The 15,940-nt window shown below is 48.5% G+C and overlaps 1 protein-coding gene across 1 annotated transcript; it reads left to right on the forward strand.

Annotated features, from left to right (window-relative positions):
* Positions 1-1,248: 1,248 nt before the first annotated feature.
* TAS1R2 (taste 1 receptor member 2) lies at positions 1,249-12,844 on the forward strand. Its single transcript, XM_074302563.1, has 7 exons — positions 1,249-1,424; positions 2,466-2,766; positions 3,179-3,952; positions 6,473-6,685; positions 7,274-7,394; positions 10,104-10,106; positions 10,305-12,844. The coding sequence occupies exons 1-7, from the start codon at positions 1,249-1,251 to the stop codon at positions 11,231-11,233; spliced, it is 2,517 nt and encodes an 838-aa protein (XP_074158664.1). The 3' UTR covers positions 11,234-12,844.
* Positions 12,845-15,940: the final 3,096 nt, after the last annotated feature.

Raw genomic sequence — 15,940 nt, forward strand, 5'->3', positions numbered from 1 at the left:
GCTTGAATTCTTGCCTGCAATTTCGCATCATGGATTGAAAGCTACTTTAGGGGTCCCTTGCTAACTCGAGGCATTAGGTCATGTTTTCCGAGTTTGGGAAATGAGGGGGGACAAGTCTGTAATTCTGGGTTCCTGCCTTCCCAGAGCCTTCACTCTCAGGGGCATCACACCCACCCACCCACAAACAAACATCTGCTGACACGTGATCAGGCCACGGCTGCAGTCACCAGCCTTTCCCCACCTCCCCCAGCCTGAGGTTCTTGCGCTAGCTGTTGGAGGCTGAACGGGAGGTCGAGGCAGGCTGGACGGAGGTGATCAGTGTTTGGAGACAAGCTGGCAGCGTTCTCAGGCTGGCCACTTCCGAGATTTCACTTGCAGTGAACAAGCATTTCTTAGGCTCCTGCTGTATGCAGAAGGACTTCTGCTGGGTGCCGGGGATATACAGAAAGCGAGACCACAGGCCTGTCTCCCCCTTCAATGAGGGAGGAGGATAATTATCTCCCCTTTGGCTGTCCAAACTGATTCCTTTTGAAACTGGGGCTCATTCAGGGAAGACTTGGAAAGTGTGTAAGTCCATTCTCAGGGAGGACATTCTTCTCCAGAATAAGTGGGCTGTGCCTGGAGATGTTGGGAAAATCATTTGCCCTCCCTGAATCTCATCCCTGCCACTGAGGAAATCAATCCAATTTCTTTAAGGCCCTAGCCTAGCCTAGATTTTTTTCTGTTATAAGGGCCCATATTCTCACTTCTAAGGGCCCTCCCAGCTCTGATCTCCCAGGTTCTAAGGGCCCTCCCAGCTCTGACCTCCTGTATTCTAAAGGCCCTCCCAGCTCTGATATCTGGGGTTCTGAGAGCCCTCTTAGTCTTAACATTCTCTCTTCCAGACTCTGACATTCTACAGAATAAAGATCCCAGTCAGAATTCATCTCTTGTGTTCTCTATCTCTCTCCCAGAAATATATACACTCTCAAACAGATTAGTTTCCCCCTCCCTCCCTGGCACAGACCCTCTCATGCTCAGCACAATCACGTCCATGACTCCGGGTCTTGGGAGGTTCCTCCCCTCCCCATCCCAGAGTAGTTCCCCTTTCTTGTCCAGGCCCCACCTGCTTATTCTCTTTCTTCCATGACTTTATGTAAATGGACTTCTTAGAGGCTGTTCAAATAAAGAGAGGATGGGGCCCTCCCAGTCAGAGGAACCTAGACCTCTTTGGGTACAGAAGGTGGCGAGGAAGAACAGGACAGACCCATGGGGACCGTTGTCTCCTGGATGCTCCCTCTCCTCCTGTTGATGCAGTTGGAGGTCCGGGAGAGTTCTGATTTCCATCTGCCTGGGGACTACCTCCTGGGGGGATTGTTCACCCTCCACGCCAACATCAAGGGCATATCTCATCTCAATTACATGCAGGTGCCCCAGTGCAAAGAGTGAGTGCATGTGATGGGGGGCAGAGGTAACAGTGGTGGGGATGGGCATGGGAAGCATCAGGAGAGAGCTGATGGGAATGTGGATGATGGCGACTGATCATTGGGGTGTCCTGATGATGGTGAGTGACTGCTGTGAGAGTGACAGTGATGGTAATGGGAATGGTGGGGGAGAGAGTCCTGAAAGTGCAGATTGTGGTAGTAGTGAGGGGGACGGAACTGGCAAAAAGTGGGAGCAAAGTGGGAGAGTGATGCTGATGGTGAAAATGGGGATCATGAAGGAGAAGATGGTGATGGGGAGAAGTGGGAGAGTCCTTGATGGTCAGAGTGCTGATGGTATTAATAAAAGTGGTGTTCAGTGTTGTTGTGAAGGTGGCAATAAGGGCAGGGATGGGGATGGTGGAAGTGAGGATGGGGATGAGAATGAGGAAAATAAGGATGAGGATCTTAGCGGTGAGTATGGATTTGATTAAAAAAAAAAAAAAAAAAAAAGCCAGAATTCCTCAGGATAGCTGGTGCTCTGGGTACTATATTCATTTTACAATAGAAAGTAAGAATGGGTTGATCCAACTTCTCTCTTTCAACCTCTCCTCTTTTTCTTGCAATCTTTCTCTTTTCTCTCTCTGTCTCTCCTCTTCCTCCTCCTTGTTGTTCTTTTCTCTTTTTCTTTCTTTCTGTCTCTTTTTCTATATTTCTGTCTCTCTTTTTTCCTGTCTGCTTGTCTTTCTGTCTCTATCTTTGTCTTGTCTCTGTGTCTTCTCCTCTTCTTCTTCCTCCTCCTCCTCCTCTTCTTCTTCCTCTTTTTCTCCTCCTCCTCCTTCTTCTTCCTCTTCTCCTCCTCCTCCTCCTCTTCTTCTTCTTCTCCTCCTCCTCCTTCTCCTTCCTCTTCTTCCCCTCCTCCTCGTCCTCCTCTTCCTGCTTTTCTTCCTTTTTGTCTTTCTCTCTCTCTCTGCCTGTCTCTGTCATCCTGTCTTCTCTCTTTCTGTCTCGTCTCCTCTCTGTCTGTCTGTCTCCCGGCATCTCCCTGGCTGGCCCTGCCTTCAGCTATGAAGTAAAGGTGCTGGGCTACAATCTGATGCAGGCCATGCGATTTGCGGTGGAAGAGATCAATAACGACAGCCACCTGCTGCCCGGGGTCTCGCTGGGCTACGAGATGGTGGACGTGTGTTACCTCACGAACAACATCCAGCCTGTCCTCTACTTCCTGGCCAAGGAGAACTTCAACCTGCCCATCCAGCAGGACTACAGCAGCTACGAGCCCCGGGTGGTGGCTGTCATCGGCCCTGACACCTCAGAGTCTGTGGTCACTGTCAGCAATCTCCTCTCCCTCTTCCTCCTTCCCCAGGTGAGTCCTGCTCTTTCTCCCTAGGATTGCAACATTGGACCTGACTCGGGAAGGCCTGACTTCCAACCCAACCTCAGATGCCTACTACTTTAGGACCCAGGGAAAACTGGGCAACACTTCTGAGCCTCAGTTTCCTCATCTGTAAAAGCCCGAGGCTTGACCTGGGTTCCTTGGTCACTGAACATCTCTGGGTCTGTAAAACAGGAGAATTGGGCCAGAGGCCTTCAGGTTTCCCCTCAGGCCTCCATGTTTCTCCTCAGGCCTCCAGGTTTCCCCCTAGGCCTCTAGGTTTTCCCTCAGGCCTCCAGATTTCCTTTCAGGCCTCCAGATTTCCCCTCAGGCCTCCTACTTCTTTGCTGCCTTCACTGCTCCCATCAAGGATGATGATGGTGGCTTTCCTTCGCCCTCACAGATCACCTACAGCGCCATCAGCAACCAGTTTCGGGACAAAAGCCTGTTCCCGGCTCTATTCCGCACCATTCCCAGTGGCGAGCACCAGATCAAGGCCATGATCCAGCTAATAACCTACTTTGGTTGGAACTGGGTCATCGTCATTTTGAGCAACGACGACTACGGCAGGGAGAACAGCCAGCTCTTCAACGAGAAGCTGGCGGAGCAGAAAATCTGCGTGGCCCTCCAGGAGTCCCTCCCTGTCCCCTTGGGCAACCAGACGCTGTTGCCCCAGGAGAAGAGGAGGCTGGAGGCCATAGTGGACAAGATCCAGAACAGCTCGGCCAAGGTGGTGGTGGTGTTCTCCCTGGATCTGGCCCTCTATGACTTCTTCAAGGAGGCCATCTCCCAGAACATTGTGGGCTACGTGTGGATTGCCTCCGAGTCCTGGTCTGTGGACCCTGTCATCCACAGCATCCCCCGCATCCAGCAAATTGGGACCTTCCTGGGCATCTGCACCCAGAACATCCCTATCCCGGGCTTCAGCGACTTCAGGGTGTGGAAGGCCCCCGAAGGGAGGCCTGCAGCAGACAAGAAGCGCTCAGGACCCACCTGCAACCAGGAGTGTGACACCTGCTTGGACACCCTGAAGTCTTACAGCACCATCCTCACCCGCTCTGGGGACCTCGTGGCCTACAATGTCTACTCGGCCGTCTACACTGTGGCCCATGCCCTGCACCGCCTGCTTGGCTGCAACGGTACCAGCTGTGCCAGGGACACAGTGTACCCCTGGAAGGTGAGCTGGCTCTCAGTGGCAGGAACGGACCACCCTTCCCGGAGGTGAAGGGCACATCCTGTAGGGCTACCTGTGGTGAAGGCCGAGCTCAAATCCTGTCTCAGGGACCCGCGTTTCTAGTCCTGTGATGGGAAAAGTCACTTTCTCATAGCCTCAGTTTCCTCACTTGTAAAACAGAGAAAATACCAGCATTTACCTTTACATTACCTTACATATAAGGAAATTGTTCCACCTACCTCAAAGTTTTGTACCAATGTGAACTATTATCTCTGGTAGCAATAAGTTTGACCTAGAGGGCTGTGCAGGGGATGGAGTGTTGGATTTGAAGGCAGGAAAACCTGAATTTGAATCCTGATTCAGATGCTTACTGAGTGACCCCGGGAAAATCACTTAGCTTTTTTCTTCCTCAGTTTCCCTCTCTGTAAAATTGTTGTAGTAGCCATTGTAGTCCTCAGAGGGGACCAATGACCTCGGGAGGGTAAAGTCTTGACTTAGTGAGTTGGATGCGAGTGGGGAGTGGGAGGGGCTGTGGAAAGTCACCAGCTTCACTTTCTCCCTTCAAAGCCATCTGGGGCCAGTAGTAAGGCATAGTCAGGATGATAGGAGATGGCCCTGAGTGCACGGGGGCCTGGGCCTTTTTAAGCCCATGACTTTCACAGTTCTCACTGAGGCGATATCCATTCAGAGAGTCCAGTCTGGGTAAAAGATGGCCTAGTTTGCTTAGCCAGAAACAAAAAAATCAGTCTGGGAGGAGAAGACCCTCTGCCCAGAGCAGAAACAACCACTATTCACATTCCCTCTAAGCCATCAAAACCGGAACAGTGAGCGGGTGAAGCTTGGCCTGGGGCCTGCTGTTGGCCAAAGGCTGAGAGCCAGGGGTTTGGGTTTAAGACGCTCAAGAAACTTCCCTTGAATCCCAACGGGCTTTCTCAAAGCCGGGTTTGTCCAGGGCTCTATTTTAAGAATCATAAATGAAACACAAAAGAGCAGATTGTGAAATAGGGCTAATAAAAGCACCCACCGGGGGCAGTTAGGTAGCGCACTGGATAAAGCACCAGCCTTGAATTCAGGAGGACCAGAGTTCAAATCTGGTCTCAGACACTTAACACTTCCTAGCTATGTAACCCTAGGCAAAAACCCCAGCCTCAAAAAAAATAAATAAATAAATAAATAAATAAAATAAATAAATAAAAGCACCCACCTCCTAGGAGTATCATTAGAATCAGGCAGAAACAAATCTAGCTTACTGGCTTGGTTGCCTTTGAGTGACTGTGGCCTCTGGTACCATAGCTGCTTTTGGGCCTGCCCCAGGATCTGAATGCAAATCTGACCTCACTGACTGGCTTTGTGATCATGGGTAAGTCACCCCATTTCCTCAACCATAAAATGAGCTAGGGAAGGAAGTGGCAAACAGTCCAGTATCTTTGCCAAGAAAACTCCAGAGGGGGATTTGGAAAGTTGGAGATGTAAAATGAACAATACAAAATAATTTTAGAAGGGAGGGGATAGTATTGGAGGGAATCAGGAAAAGTTGGGAATGAGACATAGATGAGGAGGAAATGCGATTCACCCCAGACATGGAGCTCAGGTGGTGCAGAGATGCTAAATTAGGAGATGGGGGGCCACACACAAGGGACCACCATCAGTGTGAGGGACTAGGGGGTAGGTGAGTAGAGAACTAGAAATAAGCATGGAAAGGCAGGTGGACCAGATTGGGAAGGGCCTTCACTGCCAAGCTAAGGAAGGTAGATGCATCTGAGATTTTTTTTTTTTTTTTTTTTTTTAGTAGAGTGGAAGGGACATCAGAGTCCCTTCTAAATATTCGTTTGGCAGCAGTGTAGAGGATGGATTTCAGTAAGAAGAGGAGGGTGGCCAAACCAAGTAGGGCTGACTTGCAGATAGGGAAACTGAGGTCAAGAGAAGGGAGCATCCAAAGTTACATGTGTCCCTTTTATTCTTGGTTACCCCTTCTAGTGCCTTCATATAGTTAGGGAATTAATCTTAGATTTAAAGATTTGTTCCTGGAACCTCCTATCCTTGAAGAATCAGGGCCATGATGTCCCTTCCCTTTGAAATCTCTGACCCCCTGGGTTCTAAGGGCCCTCCCAGCTCTGAATCCTGGGTTCTAATATAGGGACTAAAACTTTAGAGATCAGTAGCCCAGCTTTCAGTTTTACAGATAATGATTGTTCATTGATTTACTGCAAATTGCAGCTGCTGTAAGACTTTAGAGAAAGGGGGATTCCTACAGCGTGGGAAAAAAAACCCCTGACGTTGGGACCCCCAAGTTCTTTTCACTGTAATAGTGTGTATTGTTATATAGTATTTTACTAGGCTCTCCATGGGGGCAGGCGTAGTTTCTTCAGCTTTCTTTGAATACCTGGCACATAAATAAGTGTGGAATAAATGCTATTTGACCGACTGATCCAGACCCTGGGACATGGGGACGGGACAGAGCACTGGGCTATCCTTCCTTGTGCTCACTGGCCCATTCTTGCTCTTGGCTTTTCCCTGGCCTAGTTGCTCCAGGAGATTCGGAAGGTGGACTTCACCCTATTGGGCCAGAGAATCTACTTTGACAAGAATGGGGATCTACCCATGGGCTTGGAGATCATTCAGTGGCAATGGGATGTGGATCACAACCCCTTCAAAAAAATCGCTTTCTACAATCCAGCCCAACAGTACTTGTCCAACGTGGCCACCAACATCTCTTGGAACACCCCCAACAACTCGGTCAGCTCTGGAGGGGACGGCTTGTGTGGGGGTGCCTGGGGATGTGGCCCATAGACAAGTCAGAGGGGCTTTGGGGATAATCTAGTCAGAATCCTTCTTTTTATTAAGAGAAAAAACTGAAGGAATTTGCCCAGGTTCCAGTGCATATTCTAAAAGAGGCAATCTATAGGGGACAGACAAGACCTTCAGGGACGAGGAAGCTGAGAGATAGAGACTTGGGTAGGAGGTGGGGCAGGCTGAGATTGGGGAAAAGCTAATGGTCCAGTTTGTCTGGAGTGTGGAGCTCATGAAGAGATATCGTATCAAATAAAGGCTAGCAAAGAGGGATTGTATAGGTGCTCAGCAGATTGACAATAGGGAGCTATAGACAGTGTTTGAGCAGGGCAGTGACATGGTCAGAAGCATATAGTCGGATGATTATAAGTATGTGAAGGATGGGTGAGTTGAAGAAGGGAGAGACTGAGGACAAATAGTCAGAGCCTCGCAGTAGTCCAGGTGATGAAGGTCTCCACTCAGCTGGGAGCCGTGGCGGTGAAAGGGGAGAACCCCGGCAGGGAGGCTCAGGACCGCCGACTCTCCTCCTTTCAGGCTCCCTTCTCCGTCTGCTCCAACAGCTGTCAGCTGGGTCAGCGGAAGAAGCCCATGGGGCTACACATCTGCTGCTTTGAGTGTATCAACTGTCCTGCTGGGACCTATCTCAACCAGTCAGGTAGGAGCCTGTTGCTCCCCCCACCATCCGGCTCCGGCTATGCCAGGCCAGGCTAGCCCAGCGGGCCACAGCCAGGCAGGGGCACTGCAAGCCAGGCCCTCAGACCAGGGCCCGAAGGACGGGTCCCTCTCCGCTGCTTTGGGAGGAGGGTGCAGGGAAGGGATGAGCCTGAAGTTGGGATTTAATTGCGGGCACATGGAGCCATATGAGGCAGTCATGGATGGAAGCACCAGTCTCAGCCCTCCTAGCTGCTTCTGACAGGTGGGGGATGGCGAGAGGGTGGGCTGGCGTTCACTGCACTTGCCTGTTTGAGAGCACACATGGCCCAGAAGCTGGGTTGCCAGACATCCCGGCAGCACGGTTCTTGGAGTGGGAGAGCTATGTCCCAAGTGCTTTCCCCAGCCTGTGATCACCAGTTTCCAGGCCCCCATTTCTTCTTCTCCTGCACTTGTACTTTTCCTGTGCTCCAGCTTTCACAGCATTAAAATGGGAAGCACTGTGAGATGGAAGTCAACCCAGAGGGCAGTGGGAATTTGGCCCCAGAACCCCCTCAGTGAAGATGGCAGTCACATTCACCCAACACTTCTTAGTTTCCTAGAAACTGCCTACAAAGCAGCCCTGTGAGGTAGGGAGCGAAAGCATTATTGTGCCCATTATACAGAGGATGAAACAGGTTCAGAGAGCATGATATAATAAAAAAAAAACACCTTATCATTTGTGTTATCCAGCCCCTTTCCTATCTGCAGGCTCCTGGGAGCCTTCTCATAACTAGATGAAGTAGGTTATATGATTATAGGGTCAACTGGGCAGAGGCTAGCCCCATTTTACGTGGAAAATTCTGAGACTCAAAGAATTACTGTGCATGAAGAAGAGCCTCCCCTTTCTACAATCCCGTGTGGTTTCCATGATACTTTCTTCACAACAGCCCTAAGAAGTAGGTGTAGTACAGGTATTATTAGCCCCATTTTGCAGATGAGAAAACTGAAGGCCAGAGAGGTCAAAAGGCTCGGTGGTGAGTGACTGTCCGAGGAACTGAGCCCAGTTCTCCTGGCGCCAGGCTCAGTCCTTTTTCCACTGTATACTATGTCAGTCATGCTTAATCAGTATCAACAGTGAGTCCTGGGGGAAATCAGGGAAAGGGGAGCTCACGGTGGGTTTTAGAGAGTCAGGAAAGTATTCCCAGAGGAGGGAGAAGGGAAGCTTGGCTTGGAAGGATGGAAGAGGAACAGAGATGGGGGGAGGGTGTGTGTGCATGAATTCTCATGTGTGTGCATGAGTGCAATGTACTGGATGTGTGCATGTGTGTGGTCATACATGCATTCCCGTGTGTGTATGTGTTTGTATGACAATGTGTGAATGTGTGCAATGTACTCATGTGTGCGTGTGAATGTGCATACTTGTGAGCATGCATTCCCGTGTGTATTTGCACGACCATGTCCTGCACTGTTCCCATGAGTGAGCACACATGTGTTCTCGTGTGCATTTACATGAAGGGGTGCATTGTGTGTGCACGTGTTTGCATGAGTGCAATGTACTATGTGTGCACGTGTGGTTATACATGCATTCCCGTGTATGTTTGTATGACAATGTGTGCATGTGTGCAATGTACTCATGTGTGCGTGTGAATGTGCATACTTGTGAGCATGCATTCCCGTGTGTGTATGTGTTTGTATGACAATGTGTGAATGTGTGCAATGTACTCATGTGTGCGTGTGAATGTGCATACTTGTGAGCATGCATTCCTGTGTGTGTATGTGTTTGTATGACAATGTGTGAATGTGTGCAATGTACTCATGTGTGCGTGTGAATGTGCATACTTGTGAGCATGCATTCCCGTGTGTTTGCACGACCATGTCCTGCACTGTTCCCATGAGTGAGCACACATGTGTTCTCGTGTGCATTTACATGAAGGGGTGCATTGTGTGTGCACGTGTTTGCACGAGTGCAATGTACTGGATGTGTGCATGTGTGTGGTCATACATGCATTCCTGTGTATGTGTTTGTATGACAATGTGTGAATGTGTGCAATGTACTCATGTGTGCGTGTGAATGTGCATACTTGTGAGCATGCATTCCTGTGTGTGTTTGCACGACCATGTCCTGCACTGTTCCCATGAGTGAGCACACATGTGTTCTCGTGTGCATTTACATGAAGGGGTGCATTGTGTGTGCACGTGTTTGCATGAGTGCAATGTACTATGTGTGCACGTGTGGTTATACATGCATTCCCGTGTATGTTTGTATGACAATGTGTGCATGTGTGCAATGTACTCATGTGTGCGTGTGAATGTGCATACTTGTGAGCATGCATTCCCGTGTGTGTTTGCATGACCATGTCCTGCACGTTCCCATGAGTGAGCACACATGTGTTCTTGTGTGCATTTACATGAAGGGGTGCATTGTGTGTGCACGTGTTTGCATGAGTGTGCCACATGCATTCTCCTGTGGGCAGTGGGTGCACATGTGCATGTTATTTTATGTGTATGCACATGCGTGTGCTCTATTCTCATGTGTGCGTATTTGGATGCATGGGTGTAATTGCACACACATTCTCACGTGGGTATGTGTGTTTGCATGACTGAGTGTGTGCAATGTGCTATATGTGCACGAGTGTGTACATGGGAGAGCGGCATGTATTCCCACGGGTGTAATAGACTGGAGGGTGAGCCTGGGGAGCGCGGCAGGCTGGCAGGAGGGGGCCTTGGAAAGCGGGTGGAAGAGTGGACTTAAGGTAAGAGGGGCCATTGTAGGATCCTGAGCGGAGGAGCGGCAGGATGAAGGCCGAGGGTCACAGGGCGGACGCAGAGGGGCCGGGGGAAGGTGCTGCCGGATCTGTGGGGGGGGGGGGGCGCGCTCGGGGACGGCCCCCCCCCCCCACAGGCTCTCATTCTCCCCCCTCCCCCCTCGCAGATGACTTTGAGTGCCAGTCCTGCCCCCAGAACGAGTGGTCCCACGAGGGGGACACGCGCTGCTTCCGAAGGCACCAGCGCTTCCTGCAGTGGCGGGAGCCGGCCACGATGCTGGTGGCGCTGCTGGCGGGCCTCGGCTTCCTGGGCACCGTGGGCGCGCTGGCCGTGTTCTGCGCGCACTCCCACACGCCCGTGGTGCGCTCGGCGGGGGGCCGCCTGTGCTTCCTCATGCTGGCGCCGCTGCTGGTGGCGTACTGCGCCGTGCCCGTGTACGTGGGCCGGCCCTCGGCGGCCACGTGCCTCTGCCGCCAGGTGCTCTTCAACCTGTGCTTCACGCTCTGCATGGCCTGCATCACCGTGCGCTCCTTCCAGATCGTCTGCGTCTTCAAGATGGCGCGCCGCCTGCCGCGCGCCTACGCCTGCTGGGTGCGCTACGGCGGGGCCTACGTGTCCGTGGGGCTGCTGGCCCTGCTCAAGGCGGCCATCGTGACGGCCAACGTGCTGCTGGCGCCCAGCGGCCTCGCGGCGCGCTCCGACCCCGCCGACCCCCGCGTCCTGGTGCTCGGCTGCAACGGCCACTACGGCCGCGCGCTGCTGCTCAACACCAGCCTGGACCTGGCGCTCTCCGTCCTGGCCTTCGGCTTCTCCTACGCGGGCAAGGAGCTGCCCACCAGCTACAACGAGGCCAAGTTCATCACGCTCAGCATGACCTTCTACTTCGTCTCCTCCGTCTTCCTCTGCACTTTCATGTCCGTCTACCAGGGCGTGCTGGTCACCACCTTCGACATGGCCGTCACCGTGCTCAACCTGCTGGGTGTCAGCGCCGGCTACTTCGGGCCCAAGTGCTACGTGATCCTCTTCTACCCCGAGCGCAACACGCCGGCCTACTTCAACAGCGTGATCCAGGGCTACACCATGCGGAGGGAGTAGTCCGGGGGCGGGGCAGGGGCGGGGCCAGAGGGAAACCCCGACACTTCAGTGTGGGGAGAGCGGAAGGACCGGGCGTGCCCTGCGCCGGCGTGTGTCCTCCTGCGCCTCTCCTGTGTGGATGGCAATGACCTTCCTTTAACTCTTTAAAAAAAAATTTCTTTGCTGAGGCAGCTGGGGCTAAGTGACTTGCCCAAAGTCACAAAGCTTCAAAGTGCGAAGTCCTCCGGACTAAAGGGCTGGCGCTCTCTCCACTGCGCCCCCTAGCGGCCCCTCCTCCAACTCTTAAACCTGATCTTCCCTATTCAGATTTCGTCAGAATCCTCCTCTGCACTAACGCTCCCTTTCTCCCAATTAGTCTCGGAGAAATAGTCCAAATATGGGCTGATTCTGGCGCTAGTGAGTTCCCCATCACTGGAGGTCTTCAAGTGGAGACTGGTTGGCTATAGAGAAGATCCGCGGTCCGTCAGTGACATGGAGAAAATGGCCATTCTAGGGTGACCTAGGTGAACTTTGAACTTTGAGGCCCCTGGACCTCTTCCGGATTTTTACTCAGATGAGGCTCACTAAACTGCCCCCTCGTGGTGGTGGTGGGCAATGACAGCTTATATTTATCCAAATTTCTGAGGTTCTCTCAATGGTCAGTCAGGTTTCATAGGCCTTAGATCCAACCTCCACATTTTACAAGTGGGGAACTTTCTCTCCGCTTCTCATCAGGGCTTCCAAGATGGGCAACGTGGCTAAGTGAATGCTGGTAAATGTTTAATTAACCGGCTCCCTAAAAAAAAAGCAAACAAACATGCAGGTGACATACTTTAAACTTTTAATCTGTGTTATTAACTTTCCCCCATCATTTTAAATTTAGAAAATCAACAGAACAATGACACAGACCTTAGTTTGTAGCTCGCTGAGGTGTAAATGGTCACATTGAAAATTTAATAATCGACTCAAGCCAGTAGAGGCAGATTCTAGGACATCCTTTCCTGTAATCAAAAAGGTCAAATGTATTTGCAAACCTTAAAAGCGCTCTAAAAAAAAAGAAAAAAAAAAAAAAAGAAAAAAGAAAAGAAAAAAAAAAGAAAAAAGGAGGAAAAAAAAAAAAAAAGAAAAGTGCTCCCTAAATGCGAGCTCTTGTTATAAAGGTGGAAAAACCTGTAGAGTTTCCTTTGGTAACTTGTATATTGTTTTCTCTCCCAAACTCCTAGAGGGTGGAGGTCTCTTTAAAGAGTGACTTGTACTGTCCCGATCTCGAAAAAGACACGTAATAATTGCTTGTCAGGCGGGCCTTTGTTTATCCTGTCGCTCAAGCTCTCTGTGGGTAAAGGAGGGATCAGAAGCATCCTTTTTGGCGCAATGCCTTGATGAGGCTTTTGATTGGATCGCATTTACTATGAACAGGGCCTGTATAACCTTTTAAAATCGATCAAAGTCAGTCAGTGAGAAACATGGATCCTGCCCTAAGCAATTTGTATAAAAGGGAAAAGCTGTCTCAAGATTGGGGGTGGAAAGAGTCTCAGTGCCTGAATTTGAGGGTTAGAACAAGTAGAAGAAAGCTGGAATGGAGATGTATCGGAGAAGAGATGAAGGGAGTGCCCCCATTAAAGGAAATACTAAGGAAAGCTCTTTCCTCAGCATGGCTTCCCAATTCGTGCTTCTAGGCAAGAATATTTGCTTTTCATTACTCACAAACTTCAAGTAAATTGAATTTTACCTCAGCTATAAAGAGGTCAGGGGATAAATAAAGACAGATATAGGGTTAGGCAGAGAACCCAACCTCTGGCTCAAATAAGAATTTTCCTAACTGGGGTCTCAGAGCAGTTTAGATTTTTTTCACTTAAACTCTCCAAAGGCAAACAAGTGGATATTAAGAGCCCCCTAAACTTAAAATGAGCAAATTATTGTAACCAACAACTGGAAAGGATTTTCTCTCTGAGTAGTTCATTTAAAGGTAGAATTGAAAAACAGAAAGTTGCTTCTCGTGGCAAGCCTGAGTCTCACCTGCTATTATAGACATGGATTTCCTCCTTTTTTTGGTTTTTCTCAGAGGCTGAGATCTAAGAAGTGTGTGATATGTGATATGTGTTACGCTGGCTCTTAGGGCATTGGTTTCTGTCCTTGTCCATCCTTTGGGCCACCTTCATTCTTTGGGAATCCAGAGGAAATTCTAAGCACTGTCTTGTGACTGACTGTCTCAAAAGCTGTGATCCTCAGAGGGACATAGAAGCCATAGAGAGAGGGGGAGAGGAGGAATGAACCACTGAGGCAACTCTTAGTTATACTGTAAGGAAGCCATTAGTAGTAGACATCGGATAATCCAGAAGATATCATCTGCTGGCCTTGCCTGAAATGACAAAACTCTTAAGGCTCCAGATTTTTAATCCTCCCTGATCCAGACTAACAATGAGATGAAGTAGCATTTCCTAGGTATATCTTGGGTCATTCTTGAAAGTTCTGGCCTATAACTGAAAGACTCCCAGGAAAATTAACAACAGCAACAACCCTAATTATCACAGTGGCAAGAATGAATCATCATTTGGGATACTTCAAGGATTTCTGATTTCTTTCTAAGTGCCCCTTCCTCAGAAGTCCTACTTCATAACACAAATCCCTCTCCATACATCTTGGTGACAGAAGTCTCATAAAATCAAGGCAACAAGCATTTATTAAACACTATATTTTTGTACCTAGGATATACTATAACATATTTAATATGTATGGGACTGCCTGCCATCTAGGGGAGGGGGTGGAGGGAAGTAGAGGAAAATTTGGAACAGAAGGGAGTACAAGAAATAATGTTGTAAAAAATGTTATAATTATAAAATTAATTTTAAAAACCGACTATATTTCAGTCACTGTACTAAGGACTGGGAATAAAAATAACAATTGGAAAGATAACCTCTGCCCTTAAGAAACTTATACACATACAAGGATTTCTAGGGATAAAACATCAGAAAAAACAGTTCCTGCCCCAAAGCAGTTTATATATATATATTTTATGTGTACATATTTATATAGTTTTCTTGTTGAACAAGAAAAATCAGATTTAGAAAAGTAAAAATAACCTGAGAAGAAAAACAAAAATGCAAGCAAACAACAGAAAGAGTGCAAATGCTATGTTGTGCTCCACACTCATTTTCCAGTGTTCTTTTCCTGGATGTAGCTGGTTCTGTTCATCACTGATCAATTGGAATTGAATTGGATCCTCTCATTGTTGAAGAGAGCCATATCCATCAGAATTGATCCTCATATAGTATTATTGTTGAAGTGTATAATGATCTCCTGGTTCAAGCAGTGTATATTTTAATGGGGAAAGATAACACACAATTTCATGGTTAAAGAAGGTATTATTGTCAGACCTGTCTCCTGGGAATAAGGTTCTCAAACCCTAGGTCCACAAACTCTTTCCAGGTGGGCAAAAATCTCCTAGACCAAAAAACGAACAAAAACAAAAATCTCTAGACCTTGTGATCCAAATTTTGAGAAGCCAAATTTTTGAGACATGACCCTTCATGTCTACAGCCCAATGAAGCATCAAGAGAGGGCTTTAGTGGAACAACTAAAAAAAAACCAAAAAACAAAAAACTACTCACATTTGTAGAGTTAGAGTTTTCAAAGCATTTTTATAAACTATCTCATGCCAATCCCCATAACAAGCCTGGGAAGTAAATATCACAGAATCACAGACTTTGAGAGTTGGCAGGATGTGTTTAACATTGGATTTCTTGCTGTCTTGGGGAGGGTGAAGGGGAGAGAAAGGGAGAAAATTTTGGAACATAAAGGTTTTGCAAAGGTGAAAGTTGAAAACTATCTTTGCATGTATTTAAAAAATAAAATTCTAAAAATTTGCAAAAAGAGGCAGGAACCTCAATATAGTTCAACTCACAGTTGAAAAAGAATTCCCATATACTATTTCCTAACATGTCATCCAACCTCTGCTGGGACATACCTGAGGAGAGGCAGCCCATCACCTCTGGAGGAAGTACATTAGACTCTCAAGGCAGCTAGGTGGTGCTGAAGCTGGCTAAATCACTTAACTTCTGCCTGCCTTGGTTTCCTCACCTATAAAATGGGGATAATAACAGCACCTACTGCCCAAGGTTGCTGTGCAGATCAAAGGTAATATTTATAAAGTGTTTAGCACAGGACCTGGAATGTTGTGAGTGCTATGCAAATTCTTAGTGCTCTTCTCTTTTGGACAGCTCTAATCATTAGGAAGATTTTCCTGACTTCAGTCTATTTTGGCCTTTTAGAAACTTGTACCCATTGTTACTGGTTCTGCTCTTTGAGGCCCATAAGGCAGCCTTTCAAATATTTGAACAGATATACCATGCTTCCCTTGATCCTTTCTTCTCTAGGTTAAATATCCTTATATGACCCTGCTGGCTGCCTTCCTCTGGACATTTAAGGAGGTCACGGCTTCTTAAACTTTTCTCACACATGACCCCTTTTCAGCCTCCAAATTTCTACATGATTCCAGGTGTGTATGGGTATATAAAATAAAATTTAGTCCTCATAAATCGTAATTTTGCAACACCCAGTTTGTTACCAGACTCCATATGGGGTTGTAAACCACAGTTCAAGAAGTGGGTAACTTATCAGTGATCTTCCTAAGCCATGACATCCAGAATGGAACACAGCACTTCATACAAAATCTGACAAGGGCAGAGTAGAAGGGAGCTATCACCTCTCCATTCTTGATAGCAATGCCAT

The sequence above is a fragment of the Sminthopsis crassicaudata genome, chromosome 3 (genome assembly GCF_048593235.1).
Source record: "Sminthopsis crassicaudata isolate SCR6 chromosome 3, ASM4859323v1, whole genome shotgun sequence".
NCBI classification, from domain to species: Eukaryota; Metazoa; Chordata; class Mammalia; order Dasyuromorphia; family Dasyuridae; genus Sminthopsis; species Sminthopsis crassicaudata.

Coding starts and splice junctions, on each gene's coding strand:
- TAS1R2 (XM_074302563.1), top strand. CDS start 1,249: ATGGGGACCGTTGTCTCCTGGATGCTCCCTCTCCTCCTGTTGATGCAG. Junction 1,425..2,465: donor CAGGTGCCCCAGTGCAAAGA/GTGAGTGCATGT, acceptor CCCTGCCTTCAG/CTATGAAGTAAAGGTGCTGG. Junction 3,953..6,472: donor ACACAGTGTACCCCTGGAAG/GTGAGCTGGCTC, acceptor TCCCTGGCCTAG/TTGCTCCAGGAGATTCGGAA.